The sequence below is a fragment of the Magallana gigas genome, chromosome 2 (genome assembly GCF_963853765.1).
Source record: "Magallana gigas chromosome 2, xbMagGiga1.1, whole genome shotgun sequence".
In the NCBI taxonomy this organism is placed as follows: Eukaryota; Metazoa; Mollusca; class Bivalvia; order Ostreida; family Ostreidae; genus Magallana; species Magallana gigas.
In genome coordinates, this window is record NC_088854.1 from 22,493,962 (window position 1) to 22,508,236 (window position 14,275).

Below are 14,275 nucleotides of genomic sequence, written 5' to 3' on the forward strand. Positions count from 1 at the left end.
GTAGATCCACGCACGGTATATCTAAACAAACTTCGCCATACTGTCTTAATTTGGAGCATGCTAAATTACAATCATTTTACTTATCGTATTATGCATCCTTTGAATCGGCTTTTTCCAAGCAAAACACATTCTCATCCTTTATATGGCTCTATGATTTTTTTTTCTCTCTGGAATTTGTAATAAAAGTTATACTTAAACATACCATCAAAATATGGCATATTCACCTCAGATTACTCGATCAGACAAAAAGTTGTTGCACATTTTTAAACAAAAAAAACCCACCTGACTTTATGATCTATTAAGGATCAATTAATATATCAATTGGTTATATAAAAAATGAGTCAAATGTGGTTTCTTATATAAAACAAAGACTTGCATCATTCACTAATGTATCATCATTAACGGAACTATTATCCATAAATGAATTATTTTTCAGAAGTATAATCCAAAAGGATTAAAAAGTGTCATAAATTGCTAATAATAGTAATTCTATTCAAAACCAATCGCAACTTCTTGGGACTTTCCATCAAGCGTAGAAGCAAGATTTGCTTGCATGGTGCTTTCGGTTGATAATTTACTAAATAGAATTTTAAAAAAACATATCGTCATATCGTCCATATTTTTATTGGTGGTCAACTGTACACAGTACACGACTACACGCCCTTAATTGAATCTTTTTTATCAATAAACCACCCACCATGTCCTATATTACGAGACAGTTAACGACGATGGGTATATATATATATGTAGATAATAATTATGATGTCAGAATCTAATTCCCATACAAGACGGCTTGGCTATATCTTTTATCTAACGTACAACTAATGTACATCTAATTTAGCTACTTTTACATGCTCTTTACGATCAATTCATCAAAGCTAAAATTTAAAAAAAAGATGTAAAAATAAACAATAAAATGCGTTGAAATTCCTAAAAATGATTCGTGCGGATACGTTATGAAGGTAGCGATCATACCAATTTTGTTTTTTACATAATCCACAGACCTATGCTAAATTCATTTATTATTATTATTATATTATTATATTATTTATTTGGATTATTCTTTTATGGAGGGGAGATGATATTTTTTTTCAAAATGTTTGTTTTAAATAATATTGTGCAATGAATGTATATATATATTCATTAGATTATAACTATGACATAAAAGGATAATTTAAAGGAAAAAAAGCCCCAGGGTCTAGATACTTCAAATGGGGGGTGGAGGGGAAGGGGGTCGGTCCTGTCCTCCAGGACCTGTGAATAATTTGAATCAGTATATAGTAAGAGCCAGTAAATTCAGAACACACTAGTCTGAAACAGATAATTTTCGGGACAGTTTTCGGGGGGGGGGGGGGGGGGGTATGTTGGATAATTATTCGGCCCGGTTCTCACTTTCCACTTGTTTTACCTCAAACCTCACTTCTTTTTCAAAAGTAGCTTGTACAAATAACACTTCGGATGCGATAGATACTGTCTTAGGGCAATATTATTTGTGAATAATGTGAAAATATGCTCAGATTGATTCTTATTTTATAAAATACAAATTTTATTTCAGGACCACAGAGTAGCTCGGGAACCAGTCTAAGACCAAAACCAACATTCTATTTTTAGCACATGGGATTTCCAATTTTCATTTCTCTGTCAAGGTGAGGCATTATAACTCAAAATATCTATTCTATACCTTACTCAGGATGGTTATATACATTGCAAGAGCTTTTAATGTGTTTCGAATAATTATGTTGTAAATGCATCCGTAAAATATGCTACGCGTAGGATATTTTCAGATTGTTAATCTTTTGTTTTTAATAATAATGCTTATTTATAGGAAGCGCGCATTAAACAAAATCTGAATTTTTATCTCCCACCGACTGTTGTTTTATTATAGTGTTTTGGCATACGTATATGATGCCTTACAGGGCACATGAAAATACTTTACTTAAATGAATATTTTTAATTTGTAAATTAATTATATTTTAGGTTGGTAGCCAAATATGGATCCTAATCATATTGTTTTCACAACAGATGACTATGCAGACAGTGGTAAGATAAATAAAATATTGCAGCAATATGTTTAATTCAATTTTATTTTTTGACATACATACAGATCAGATCATTTATTTATTTCTAATTCAGAGTCCAGAACAGACAGGTACATGACATATATATTGTTATAATTACAATTACATGTAAATAATTACATGTGTAGTGGAAAAGGAGGAATAAACATTTACCAGGGGCGTAGCTTCCATTGTGGCAATGAGGCAACTGCCTCACTAGAATTTTCTTCTGTAAATTTAAGAATTAAACAAATCCCAATATGCATGTCATATTCCGCATTTTACTCACCATGCCAGTTGGTTCAGTCCCTTGCAAGAATCTTTCTCCGCAATGAGACGCTTGAAACATTGGGGAAGGTCAACAATGACCGAGGACCGTCTGGTTGGCCTTGCCTTACTTTTTGTTCACAGGCACCAAATGGTCTCAGTTGACAATATTCTCACAAAATTTGCAAGCTCCAAAAAACGCTGAATCGGCCCATTAAAATTATGAAGTAAAACAACGATTAATTTTTTTAAAAATAAAAATGTTCATTCATCTAAAATATGTTAGAAGTTTTATTTTATTAAATACGTACTGTCGTATACACATTTTTGAATTATAAAGAATTTAAAAAATTGAGTATACGACAATCGTGTACTCAATTTTTGAATTTCTTTAATTCAAAAATTTGTATACGACAATACTGTGAATAGATACTGGTCTGAAATGTAAAATGACAAAACTTGGTTGCGGACAATGGTTTTTTTCTCCACATTTTACAACTCCTAAATTTATTTTTCGTAGGGGGGCTTTGCCCCCCTGAATCTCCCACCAGAAGAGAGCCCTAGGGGGCCTCAGGCGGCCCCCAGACCCCCTGCCGCAATAAATTTGCCTCACTAGAATATTATCTCGAGCTACGCCCCTGTTTACATGTATAAATAGAATACTGGTACAGTAAAACATGCTTATAACGAAGTCGCAGGGACGGGCGATTTAACTTCATTATAAGCGTATTTCGTTATATCCGTCAAGTTTACAACATGAAATAGAGTCTTGGGGAATTAAATTCACTTCGCTGTAAGCGTCAATTCATTATAAGCATGTTCGCTATAACCGTGTTTTACTGTATATGAAAACATCTGAACATACTGTGTTACTGTATACAGGGTTATTTTCCCCCAGTGTAATTTTCACCCTTCTACACTTGCAAACAGTTTCACTCGGACCATCTTGAATTTGCCCAGACACAGTTGCGTTTGAAGAGAGATAATTTGAGACATTGGAAATTGCCCAGTCTTAAATTCGCCTGCTGAGAACTAGGGCTAAAGGGGCGAAAATTAAATGGGGGCAAATATTTCCCTGTGTACAGTATAGCTGGACAGGGAATCAAACCTGAGACCCCTGCAACTCTATAGACACAAGCGCTCTAAGCGACTCAGGCCAATGTTCCAAGGTCCATATAAATAGCCCCCAACTACATGTACTACACATGTAAACACACGATCCTAATACACTTTAACTGATTAACAAACTTTTCTCATTTTTACAATGGCATGTGTTATATCTATATATAGCGAAGTATATAACTTCAATTTCAATCCTAATTTCATTATTTTCATATCAATTTTTTACATCCTTCCAAAAAAGTAAGGGGGGGGGGGGCCACCTCCATAATAATTCAATTTTTTATATGTGAATTTTAGAAAATATGTTGCTGCGAGAAAAAGTGGGGGGGGGGGGCCAGGCCCCCCCTAGCCCCCCCTGATGCTACGTGCCTGTAAGATTATAAGTCTCTGGATCACCACGCAAATGGCTTTACTCTTATTGTAGATAATGAGAGCACTTGACACTTACTTTATATATTGATCATTTTGAATTTAAGATGACGAGGACTTCGCAGATGTAGAGGATTTTGCATATGAAAATAACACTTCCACTGGACAAATACTTCAGTCTGAAGGCTTTGGTCAAATGGGAAGTGTCAATCATGGGTTTGAGCCAGAACCAATAGCTGTCGACAATGATGGTGGTGTAATTCCTGCTAGCAACTCTGGCCCTGGCATTACCCAGACAGGACCAAGGGCCCCAGAGTATGTAGCCTTGCACAGAACACCAGCAGTTTTACAAATCAATGAGTATCTTACAGAGGAGCAGAAGAAATGTAAGTTTATTTTAAAGCAGTAACTAGTTTAAACATTTGGCAGCCAATGAGAAAAAATTGCTACTTTTAGTTTAATATATATTTTTTATGCAGCAAACACTTCCAGGGTAAATATAGTCAAAATTAAGAAAATTAAGATATCAAGGGCTATTAAACCTGTAGTTAAAAATAATGTCTACATGCATGTTAACCACTTTTTAATAATCAATAGAACATACACTGTACCATGTTACAGTACACTTTGAACTTACTCTTATTATAAATTCAAAGTATTGATTATTCTTTCAGTGTGGTATGACTTTTTCAATGTCACTCCAATCAACTCAGAGGAATTATTTGTTAAGTACAGTGCATACTACTCGGCCAGGAGGTTTTTGTGGAATAGAGGCTGGGTGACTATCACAGGTTTCCCTGGCGACGGGAAGCGAGCCCTTGCAGAACATTTGATGGTCAAATTTGTCAGAAAACCAGAGAAACCCCCACAGAGACCCACTCCAAAAGAGCAGAACGAATGGGAAGGAGCTTGGCTGGATGAAGATGGCCGACCACAGTATACGGTGGTCCACGTCAACTCGTATCAGGAATGGCAGCGCAAGGTGGACCCAACCAAAAAGCAGTGTGTTTTGATCGATAAGATATTTGGTCCTGCAACTTACACTGTATCAAAAGTGGAAGAATGGATCAACCACTTGGATGAAATTTTGGAGACGGCTGTTCGAAACAGACCAAACACTCTAGTAATCATTACTTTTCAAAAACACCAACTTGAGAAAATTCACCCTCGAGTGACACTTTGTCCTCTCTTTCAGACCAAGCATGTCATTGATTTAACCAATGACAGATACAAGGCTAAAAATAATGAAAAACAAAAGATTCTGGAAGGCAGTTGTAGTGGGAAACATGGGTTATTAATAAATGAACAAGATGACGTTATCAGATCCAATCTGAATTCCTTTGCTTATCACTGTCGTCTATATGGAGGGGTCAAAAGCTTCCATATGGAAGGTATGCAATATTTCAAGAGCCCTGAAAACTCAATGGAAACTGTTCTGGAGAAAGTATTTCGTTTTGACAAAATCATTTATTACACTTTGGCATGTGTAGGACTATTTGATGGAAAGATTGAACTAGATAAAGGAAGGTTTGAAGATTACACAGCATTTCAACAAAATATATTTAGGCAACTAAAAATAGCTTTAGAAGTCCCGCATGATGTCAATTTAGAGAAGATGAGGCACGCTTGCACTCTTCTCTGTAGAGTGTTTCTTGAACCTATTCAGTTACATCATTGGAAGTTTTGCCATGAACGAATGTTTTTCTTTGTGACCCATTCTGTTTTCAAAAGAATTCCTCTCAAAGTTTTAGAAATTTGCAGTTTAAATTTCTTAATGGAACGTATTAGAACATCAAGTTACTTCACGATAACCATGGAGTCCAATTTGTGTGTTTGGAATAAAGATTATACAGCTTTGGCGCAAAGGCTTGTATTTGAAATTCTTAGAAGCAATGCAAGGCTTATAGCATCTCATCCAAGTTTATGCGATATACGGTTTGGGGAAGCTTTTGTCAAATTTATGGGGGAAATGGGAAGCTTACAACCGGTTTTTCTTCAAAGGGCCGATTATCATCGTTCATTCTTCTTTTGGCTTTGTTATTATGGACAAGAACAGACAATCAAACATTTGCTGAAACACGAAGATTTTAAGAATATTAAGGAGATGGAATGGTTTAAAGAGGAACTTGACGTTTCTCTGTTTGCTGCTTGCAATAGGAATGGTGCCAGTAGTGGTAGAGTCGTGAAAATGTTGTTAGAAGAAGGCGCATCATTGAGTTCTAGAGACCCGCTACCTGATGACGATTTTGTTCTCCTGTATTGGCAGGACATGTTTGAATTAACTCGAAAACTTAATGCTCCATTACTACATGTTGCAGCACTTTATGGGTCCCTTGATACTTTACAAGGTTTGATCGCCAACGGTGCAGACGTCAACGAGAGGACAGAAGACGGATTTTCGGTTTACCATAGAGTAGCAAGAAACCCTGACGATGCAGCTCTAAGAGCTCTTCTGCAGCCCAAACCCGACTTGACTTCCATTAAGAGCGCGACAGGCAGTTTACCAATTCACGAGGCCATCAGATGTGGAAATGATAATGCAACTAGACACTTCAGCGAGGGCATTCCCAAGGATGCTTACAAGATGGAGGATGGTAGATCAATGTTGGCAGCAGCTACAGGCGTCGGTGTAGAGAGCGTAGTCAAGACGCTAGCAAACGCCATGGGATCAGCAAATCCAGTGGGGTGCCAGGACAACTGGCCACCACTGCATAGTGCATGTGCATTTGGGAATGCGAATCTTGTTGAGACGCTAGTGGGAAATGGGGCAGACGTCAATGCGAAAGGCACTGGAGGATGGACGGCGCTTCATTTTGCAGTTCTGTTCAATAGGTCCCGAATAGTCGAGTTTTTGCTAAAGAAAAAGGCTGATGTGAATAGTCAAGCCACGGACAGAAAGACTCCATTGCACATTGCAGCGGAAAATGATCATTGGTCCTTAGTAGACTTGCTTCTAGAAAATGAAGCCAAACCGGAAAATACCACAAATGAAGGAGACTTCGCCATAACATTAGCGGCATCAAATGGTCATATAGAACTGGTCAAGACATTCGTAGAGGAAGGAATCGAGCTCGAATTTCCCCAGGTGCGAGAAGAAGACCCGGATGAAAGGCAGCGTGCATTGATGATGATGATGGGCAGAGGCCGAGAGCAAGACAGACTGGAAAGAATGATGCGATATACCATGAGAGAAAAAGCGAAAAATATGAAAAAATAAAGTCAACTTTGTTAACAAAGCATTGACCAGTGGATGTGAAAATTTGTTTAATTATTTATAATATAATGACAGCACAATGATTTTACTAATGAAATATTTGTAAAACAATCAAATTTTTTTTCACTACATTTTATATTTTGGGCTTCATATTTTTATTACACAGATTTAATTTATATACATGTATTTGTATTATTAAACTGGTTTTATATATATAAAAAAAGGTTTTCTAATGTACTAAGAATAATAGTTGTTACTGATAGCTAAACATTAAAAAAATAGCAAAGTGTTTTAATTTTTTCTGTTTTCTTATATGTCCAATATCAAACTTGCTGCAAAAGGTTCAATCATGGACAGTATACTTTGTTTAATTGCATGATTAAGATAGATAGCCTATATAAACCCTTCATGAACTACTTTGAGGAAAAACTGAATGAATGCCTTGTTTGTGTTTGGTATGTTGAAATTGTGCTTACAGTAAGATTCGGGGGGGGGGGGATCTCTCGATATGATGGTTGTTCTTGAATAATCAGATACGTAGTCTAAGTTATAAATCGGTGTGTGTTATTTATTCTTTAATACGTGAAATATGATTATAGCATATTAATAAAGAAATGAACAAACTTATATTAGTATATTCAACCCTCACCAACCTTTGTATAGGCAACAGATGTACATGTAGCTGAAATCATTTAATTCGCTGTTAAGGCCAACAGTTGACAGTATCAGCAGAACAAATCAGCTATGTGCTTTATTAAAATTTAAAAACGACATATTGCGCCAGTGGCCACAAGTCGAAATACAAACAGAATCATATTAATATTTTAAAATCAAAACCTTTATTTTGAAAAAAAAATCAATCAATCAAACCCGGTTTTTAAAAATCTATACCACAGTGATACAAACTCCGACAATTCTATAGGTCGTTCAGCATTACTGCACTGTCAAGAGATGAACATTGCAGCAGGTCTATTGTGGTATAGTGTGGTATTGCATTACTGCTTCCTGGTGACTAGATAAACAAACCTACAAGTACGATGTATTTCCCTGGACAATTCTATTATATAATTATAATCTCCCATTGATACCTAGGAACACTTTGTGATAATAAAATGAAGGTATGGGCAAACCATCATGATTTTCGTCAAGTATATATTTTGGGGGCAAGTGTTGAGGTCTTTATGTACTGTTCATATCTATCCTGATTCTTTCAGGCCAGCTGACCCCAACCCCCATCCCAACCAATCCAAACATTAACAAAGGGTAAATGATTTTTTTCTGATTCGTATTGAGAAATAATGGAAAGATGGAAGTGTCTTCTCGCATTGTGTTTTCTTTTTATATAATCACAAAGCCAAGCGTTTGATTTAGAATAAAAGCATTGGCAGAGTAATGTTTCTTGAGCCTTGATTAAGAAAAATATAACAATGATATTTTTTTTAAATACTTGTTCACTGGGATTGAATTCTTGTTTGAAATTTGAATTTAATCCCTTTTCCATAACCCAAAATATGTACAAGATTTTAAAGCATTGTACTTAAGAAAAAAAAAATCACAATGGCAGTTTTAAAACAGCACTTATGTTCATTTTTGTTTGTAATTTTAAATTCCAAATTTTTTTTTACAATAATGCAAGAATTGAAAATTTCAATGGATATGAATTTCATTTCACTGGTTTTATTATTTTCGTTTTAAGAGACACACAAAGAAAATCTACAGGGACTGAAAAGCAGGTATTTATTCACTCCCTTTTTTTTATTATAACATTTTCTTTGAAACGGAATGCAATGATTATGCATTGATCAATAATACATTTAAGAGGTAAATTGCAGTACCCTTTATATGGTATTTGCCGTGTGCGCGCAGGCAGTAGAATGCTGATAATCGAACCGGTGGTTTTAAACCAAGAGCAGCTTTATAAATCACTCTAACGATATGCGCAAACACGGAACGTTGCTTTCTTTAGAAAACTTGCAGTTTTAGCGCAAATGAACCAATCTTCCATGGCAAAGCCAATGGAGATTAACACAACAGGTGATCATGATATATCAACAGAAAAGTAATGACTTTCACCCTGCCGTGTGATATGCAGTGATTTTTTGTAACTTGTAATGTAGTTTCTCCCAAGGGGATGTAGTGACATGAGAGAAATTTTATACATCGTAGTTATTTTCCTTGGTAATCTTGTTAAAATGACAGGTAAGTAAAATGATTATAATTAATTAATAATTTTTGTTTAAAAAGGGTCACTAATATATCAGAATTTAACGAAGTTGATTTCAATAATTATTTCCAAAAAAAATATAAAAAATCTTTTGATAAAAATAAAAAACAAATTGTAGGCAATACTGAGTATTTCATTTTTTTTAAATAGTTTATTTTACTTACGTCAGTGCTATCATTCTGGTTTATGTTATTAAAATTATCTGCTAATCAAAAACCTCTTTCTTAAAGAAATTATACATAAAAATATTTAGCAGCAGTATATTAGTTTAACCTTAAATTAATTACATATCAGTTAAAATCGCAAAATGTATGATGTTTTAATTTGATAAATGAAAAATTGTACCAAAGTGCATTTTTCATTTCGATTTATTTGAAAATCTAACGACGGGCGAGCAAATAACTGAAAGTAGTTATTGAAAATCTTTTTTTTTAATGTCCAATTGCAATTTTATATAAAAAAGATATTAGAAAACTCCTCACTGAAAGTTTACATAGCATGAGAACTATTGAAATCGTAAGTGGAATTCAGCATTGAAAAGCTGTTCGGATGAATGTAACCCATATAGAGTGGCTATGTCATATTGTTTGATTGAGCATTATTCTTTACTTCTTTTCAAGATTTCTGGGCCAATATTGGTCTTTTTTCGTAGTGACACGGCATAGATTGGTTTAACTATGCATCGGAAAAGGGACCTTAGTTGCATTGATACACTGCAGAGAATTTTTAAATCATGAATTCAATACTTGATTACTCCAGCCTAGCAACGGAAAGCCCTCAACATCAATGAAATTAATTTGTTTTCTAATGATACACTAACTACGTTAATTTATTCTAATGATCAAAAATACTAGTAGTAGCTGAACAAATTTGAGATTAAATTAATTTGGATTTAGCTAAGGATAATGTTAACAGATTGTTCAAGAGTAGGCATTTTCCCTATATGCATATCAAAGAGAAAGATTCAATCGTTAAATGACTTGACTTCATAAATCGCTTATCTATACACTGATTACACAGTATCAACGTTTGAAACTTGGAAGCAGCTTGAGTAGTGAATTATAAAACCAAAATATCCCTTTCCTCCCCGTAGGGTCCTGCACACTACCCGATGAATTGACAGGAACCTGGCACAGCGCACAGAAAGGACCACTGACCTTCAACTCGACGCGCATTCTGGGATATCCCATAGATATGTCTGCATCAGTGAAGTCCCTAGACTTTGAATGCATTGGAAAGAGTGACAGGAAATACGCATTTAAGTAAGAGTTTAACCAAGTTTTATGAAGTCATCTGCATTTTTGTGACAAAACTTGATAATTTACTTGACTCAATATCTAATCCAAAGACGATGTCCTCATATTTAAATTTACTCACCAGATTCAGTTTAAAATTAATTGATCGATTGATTGATTGGTTGAGAGTTTGACGTTCCTAATATAGGAATATTTCGTTCATTTCATTACCTCAAATAATACCTTTATCATATTACTTGAAGCCAAAGTTGTTTCATTCTTAAACTGTTGGTAGAACAATATTAGTTTATTTATTCTAATTTTTAACACAATGATTGATAGTTAGAAACGACAAGCACTATGTACTATAATAAGTACTGCATATACATGTATGTACTTTCAGATCGACAGAGACAGCAGTCATTTTTGGAGGAAACTTTCATGCTTACTTTTGTGTCGAGTTTTGGAGAGTTTCTGCTACAAAATATTATTATCTTCACAATACACGTACGCTTTTTAAAAACGTTCCATACAAGTTTAATTATTTTTGTAAATCAACCATAGTATTGCGACCTCTCTATGCGATTTATTTAATATATGACCGATATTCAGTCTATGAATTTTTTTATTAAATTTACCATGATTAATTTGTATTATATTCAAGACGCAACTATATATTAACTAAATATTTGTAGTTTTACGTAAACGAAGCATTTCTATATAAAATTTATATTAATGGCAATTGTACGACATTTTCACTGAAGTTAATAATTCAGTGTACAATTTGATTTTGACACAGCAATCGAGCCGACCAACTTTGAACACAACCGTGGAAGTCCGGAGGGGATTTCTCTAGACACATCTGCAGTCTGTAGTATCTCATCAGACACCTCATCATTCGTTACAATCGTCAAAGATGGTACTAGTTTCATTGGACAATACGAAAAAAAATCATTACCATTAATTCTGAGTATTGCAAAGATTTTTAGAGATTTAAAAAATTTTCATACTCTTTATTGTTTCAACAAAGAGCTCCTTTTGTTGGAAAACTCAAAGAAACGCGACGTACGAAGAAAAAATCTGTCTTCTTATTTTCGTTTTGGGTGTAAAACATGATTATTTTGTTTGTCTAGCGATTTGAATGTCCCTAGAAATGATTTGTAGTACTCTGTATATCACACGTTTTCAGGGTCCGTTGACGATGGGTCCTCAGAAGCCACCTGTCCCTCGGACATGCTGAACACCTTCTCCTCGGTCACCATTAGTGAGCACAATGACGCCTCCAGCTGCACCAACAATGTCATGGACGGATGCTCTTCCAAAACCGAAATGTCCTTCACTTACGACCCTTCCTGCACGACAGTGCACAAGTTTTCTGGTAAGTTTGTTGTAATTTTTAAAAAGGCAATTATACGAGAAAAGTTAAACTATACTAGATTTAAATTAATGAAATAAACTGTATTCGATTGTTCTTGTAACATCTTTTCTAGTGGGTGGCTATTGGACTTGCATAAGAAGCATCGCCAGCAATGGATACACGTATGTTTCCTTGTGGAACAACGACACTACGATTTCCTCGAGCTACACCAATCCTTACAAATTTGTCCCAGGCCAGACTTATAGGTCTGCGTGCCTGGTAAGCAATTGCTTTTGAGGGATTTTCAAGTGTAAACTGAGTTGGTGAAATAATAGATGAAAAATGCCTTGATTCGTCTCTTTTTGCAGGTTGTAAGCGGAACCTCGGCGACTTTGTTTCCTAAGATTTGTTCCGATTCCACGCAGACTCCGACGTCTGTGAGCTCTCCTGGCCTGAAGCTGACTTTCTCCGGTGCTTCTTCTTCATGTAGTAAGTAAACCATTCACTAGTTGCAGAACTGCAGCTCTACGGTCTTCCAGAAGTTACTCGTAGAGCTACAGTTCTGCATCAAAATATGCATCTATTGAGCTACATTCCCACCAATTTTGATTTAGCAATCCAATACCAATGCTATGGAATTGGTAGTGAGGGATTATATTTTTTACTTGAGGAAGTTTGGTATCTTTATTTCAATACATTTTTAAAAACGCTTCTTTCTGATTTGCAGGTATAACGACAGAGCCCGAATCTGATCTTGTGTATTACATCATTATAATTCTGGGTGCCTTGTTCATTATCTCGCTTGTGATTCTACTGATAATCTTGTACAAAAAAGGTGTTTTCCGAAAGTGTAAACGGAGGTGCTGCAAATCTACTAAAGTTGGTCCACTGGAAATTATCATGTCCAAACCGCCTTTAAAAGTACAACCGTTGTATTTGGATGAACCCCTAAGACGAGACAAAACTGACGTCATCAGTGTGTTGGAATTCAACACGAACTTTAATTTTAAATTATAAACAGTGATTTCAATTTATATGGGGCCTAAGTGCGGTAAAATAAACAAGTTTGGTAGGAACAGATCAGACTGTTGTGTCTTTGTGCCCAGTGAACAATTTTGCAATAATGTGTGCGTGGTTGGAATTATTGGATTACGTAATAATGTCCTGTGTGTCGGACAAGGAACTCTTTTACATTAATTCAGTTTATTAGTGGGAATTTTAAAAAAAACTTTTGTCAGACCATGGTGCTTCCTTTACAGGATCAGAATGTATCACAGTGTGAAATACTGAACACAATAGCAACACGGAAAACACTAATACAGTATTATGGAAACGTGTTGTTGCATCCAGTGAATAATTTTAAAGTGTGGTGTTTGATTTGCAATATTATTAAGCTCAGTTTGATACTTGCTATATCTTCTTGTTAAAGTTTTAAATATATATACAATATTAAAGTTCATTTATTTGTATAATTCAAAACTTATTACGTTATAAAATCAATGTGTACCATACCTCCTTAACCTGCAAGTACAAAAACAGTAGTACACAAAATGGTACAAACATGCATTAGTTTCAAATTATTATGAGGATAATTTCCCAAATTTGAAAGGGTTAATAGTAGTTTACGGCCCTAAATCTTCTTCTTTAAAGTTACAATCAAAGCGTCCTTAACAACAAAGTCGTCTGATTCGTAAGTAAATTGAGCTGTATTGTTTTGGACCTCAAAAGGATTGAATGGAATCAATAATACCTAAAGCAATGAAAGATGTTACGCATATTGACCAGAGGAGCTGTTGAGAATGACTGCTTTTGCATGTGATGGACTTAACAAGTGGTGGGACGACCATCCCTACATGCGCTCTACAGCTAAGAAAATAATACCAGTACCTCCGTGACTCCAACGTTTTAAAAGAATGAGATTGAGTGTTAAGTTGGTATTGTACATCTTGGCCAGTTTTCATTCTTACATGTTAATAAATGGTACAATACAAAATATTACACGTAAGAATAGGATGGCGATAATGTGTTCTTTCCCATGTGGATACGTGTAATAATTTATTTTCTAATTGTGCAATGCATTTAAAAAAAATTAAGAGAGCGTGGAACGACTTCAAATCACAATAAGCTCGGCCATTGTTCCTCTGTTGACAACCATATTGTACATAATAATTAACATCAATATCTTATATTCAAAGCTTTAAAACTTGCTGAACCAAGTCACCTTCACTCTTTCATTGCCCGCGGATTTATCATCCCATCTCCCCCTCTTTGTGTCTATACACATTTGTTCAAGACTTTCCTTAGTGCGATCGGATCGCAAATAGCAGTTAATTCTGGAGATTAAATACTGCTTATTCATTGCACAAAATGATGACGACGACTTGAAATATTCAAGTATGATATATCCGCTCGTTTTTTTATATCATTTCT

General features: G+C 35.1%; 2 protein-coding genes across 2 annotated transcripts; both read left to right on the top strand.

Moving 5' to 3' along the window:
- The first annotated feature begins 1,436 nt into the window (after positions 1–1,436).
- LOC105321881 (uncharacterized) lies at positions 1,437–7,948 on the top strand. Its single transcript, XM_066075632.1, has 4 exons — positions 1,437–1,646; positions 1,978–2,040; positions 3,923–4,201; positions 4,490–7,948. The coding sequence occupies exons 2-4, from the start codon at positions 1,992–1,994 to the stop codon at positions 7,030–7,032; spliced, it is 2,871 nt and encodes a 956-aa protein (XP_065931704.1). The 5' UTR covers positions 1,437–1,646; positions 1,978–1,991; the 3' UTR covers positions 7,033–7,948.
- A 931-nt stretch (positions 7,949–8,879) lies between these two features.
- LOC105321883 (uncharacterized) lies at positions 8,880–13,324 on the top strand. Its single transcript, XM_011420364.4, has 8 exons — positions 8,880–9,228; positions 10,347–10,515; positions 10,892–10,995; positions 11,288–11,407; positions 11,678–11,866; positions 11,979–12,124; positions 12,214–12,334; positions 12,573–13,324. Exons 1-8 carry the CDS (start codon positions 9,171–9,173, stop codon positions 12,860–12,862), a joined length of 1,197 nt encoding a protein of 398 aa, XP_011418666.3. The 5' UTR covers positions 8,880–9,170; the 3' UTR covers positions 12,863–13,324.
- Positions 13,325–14,275: the final 951 nt, after the last annotated feature.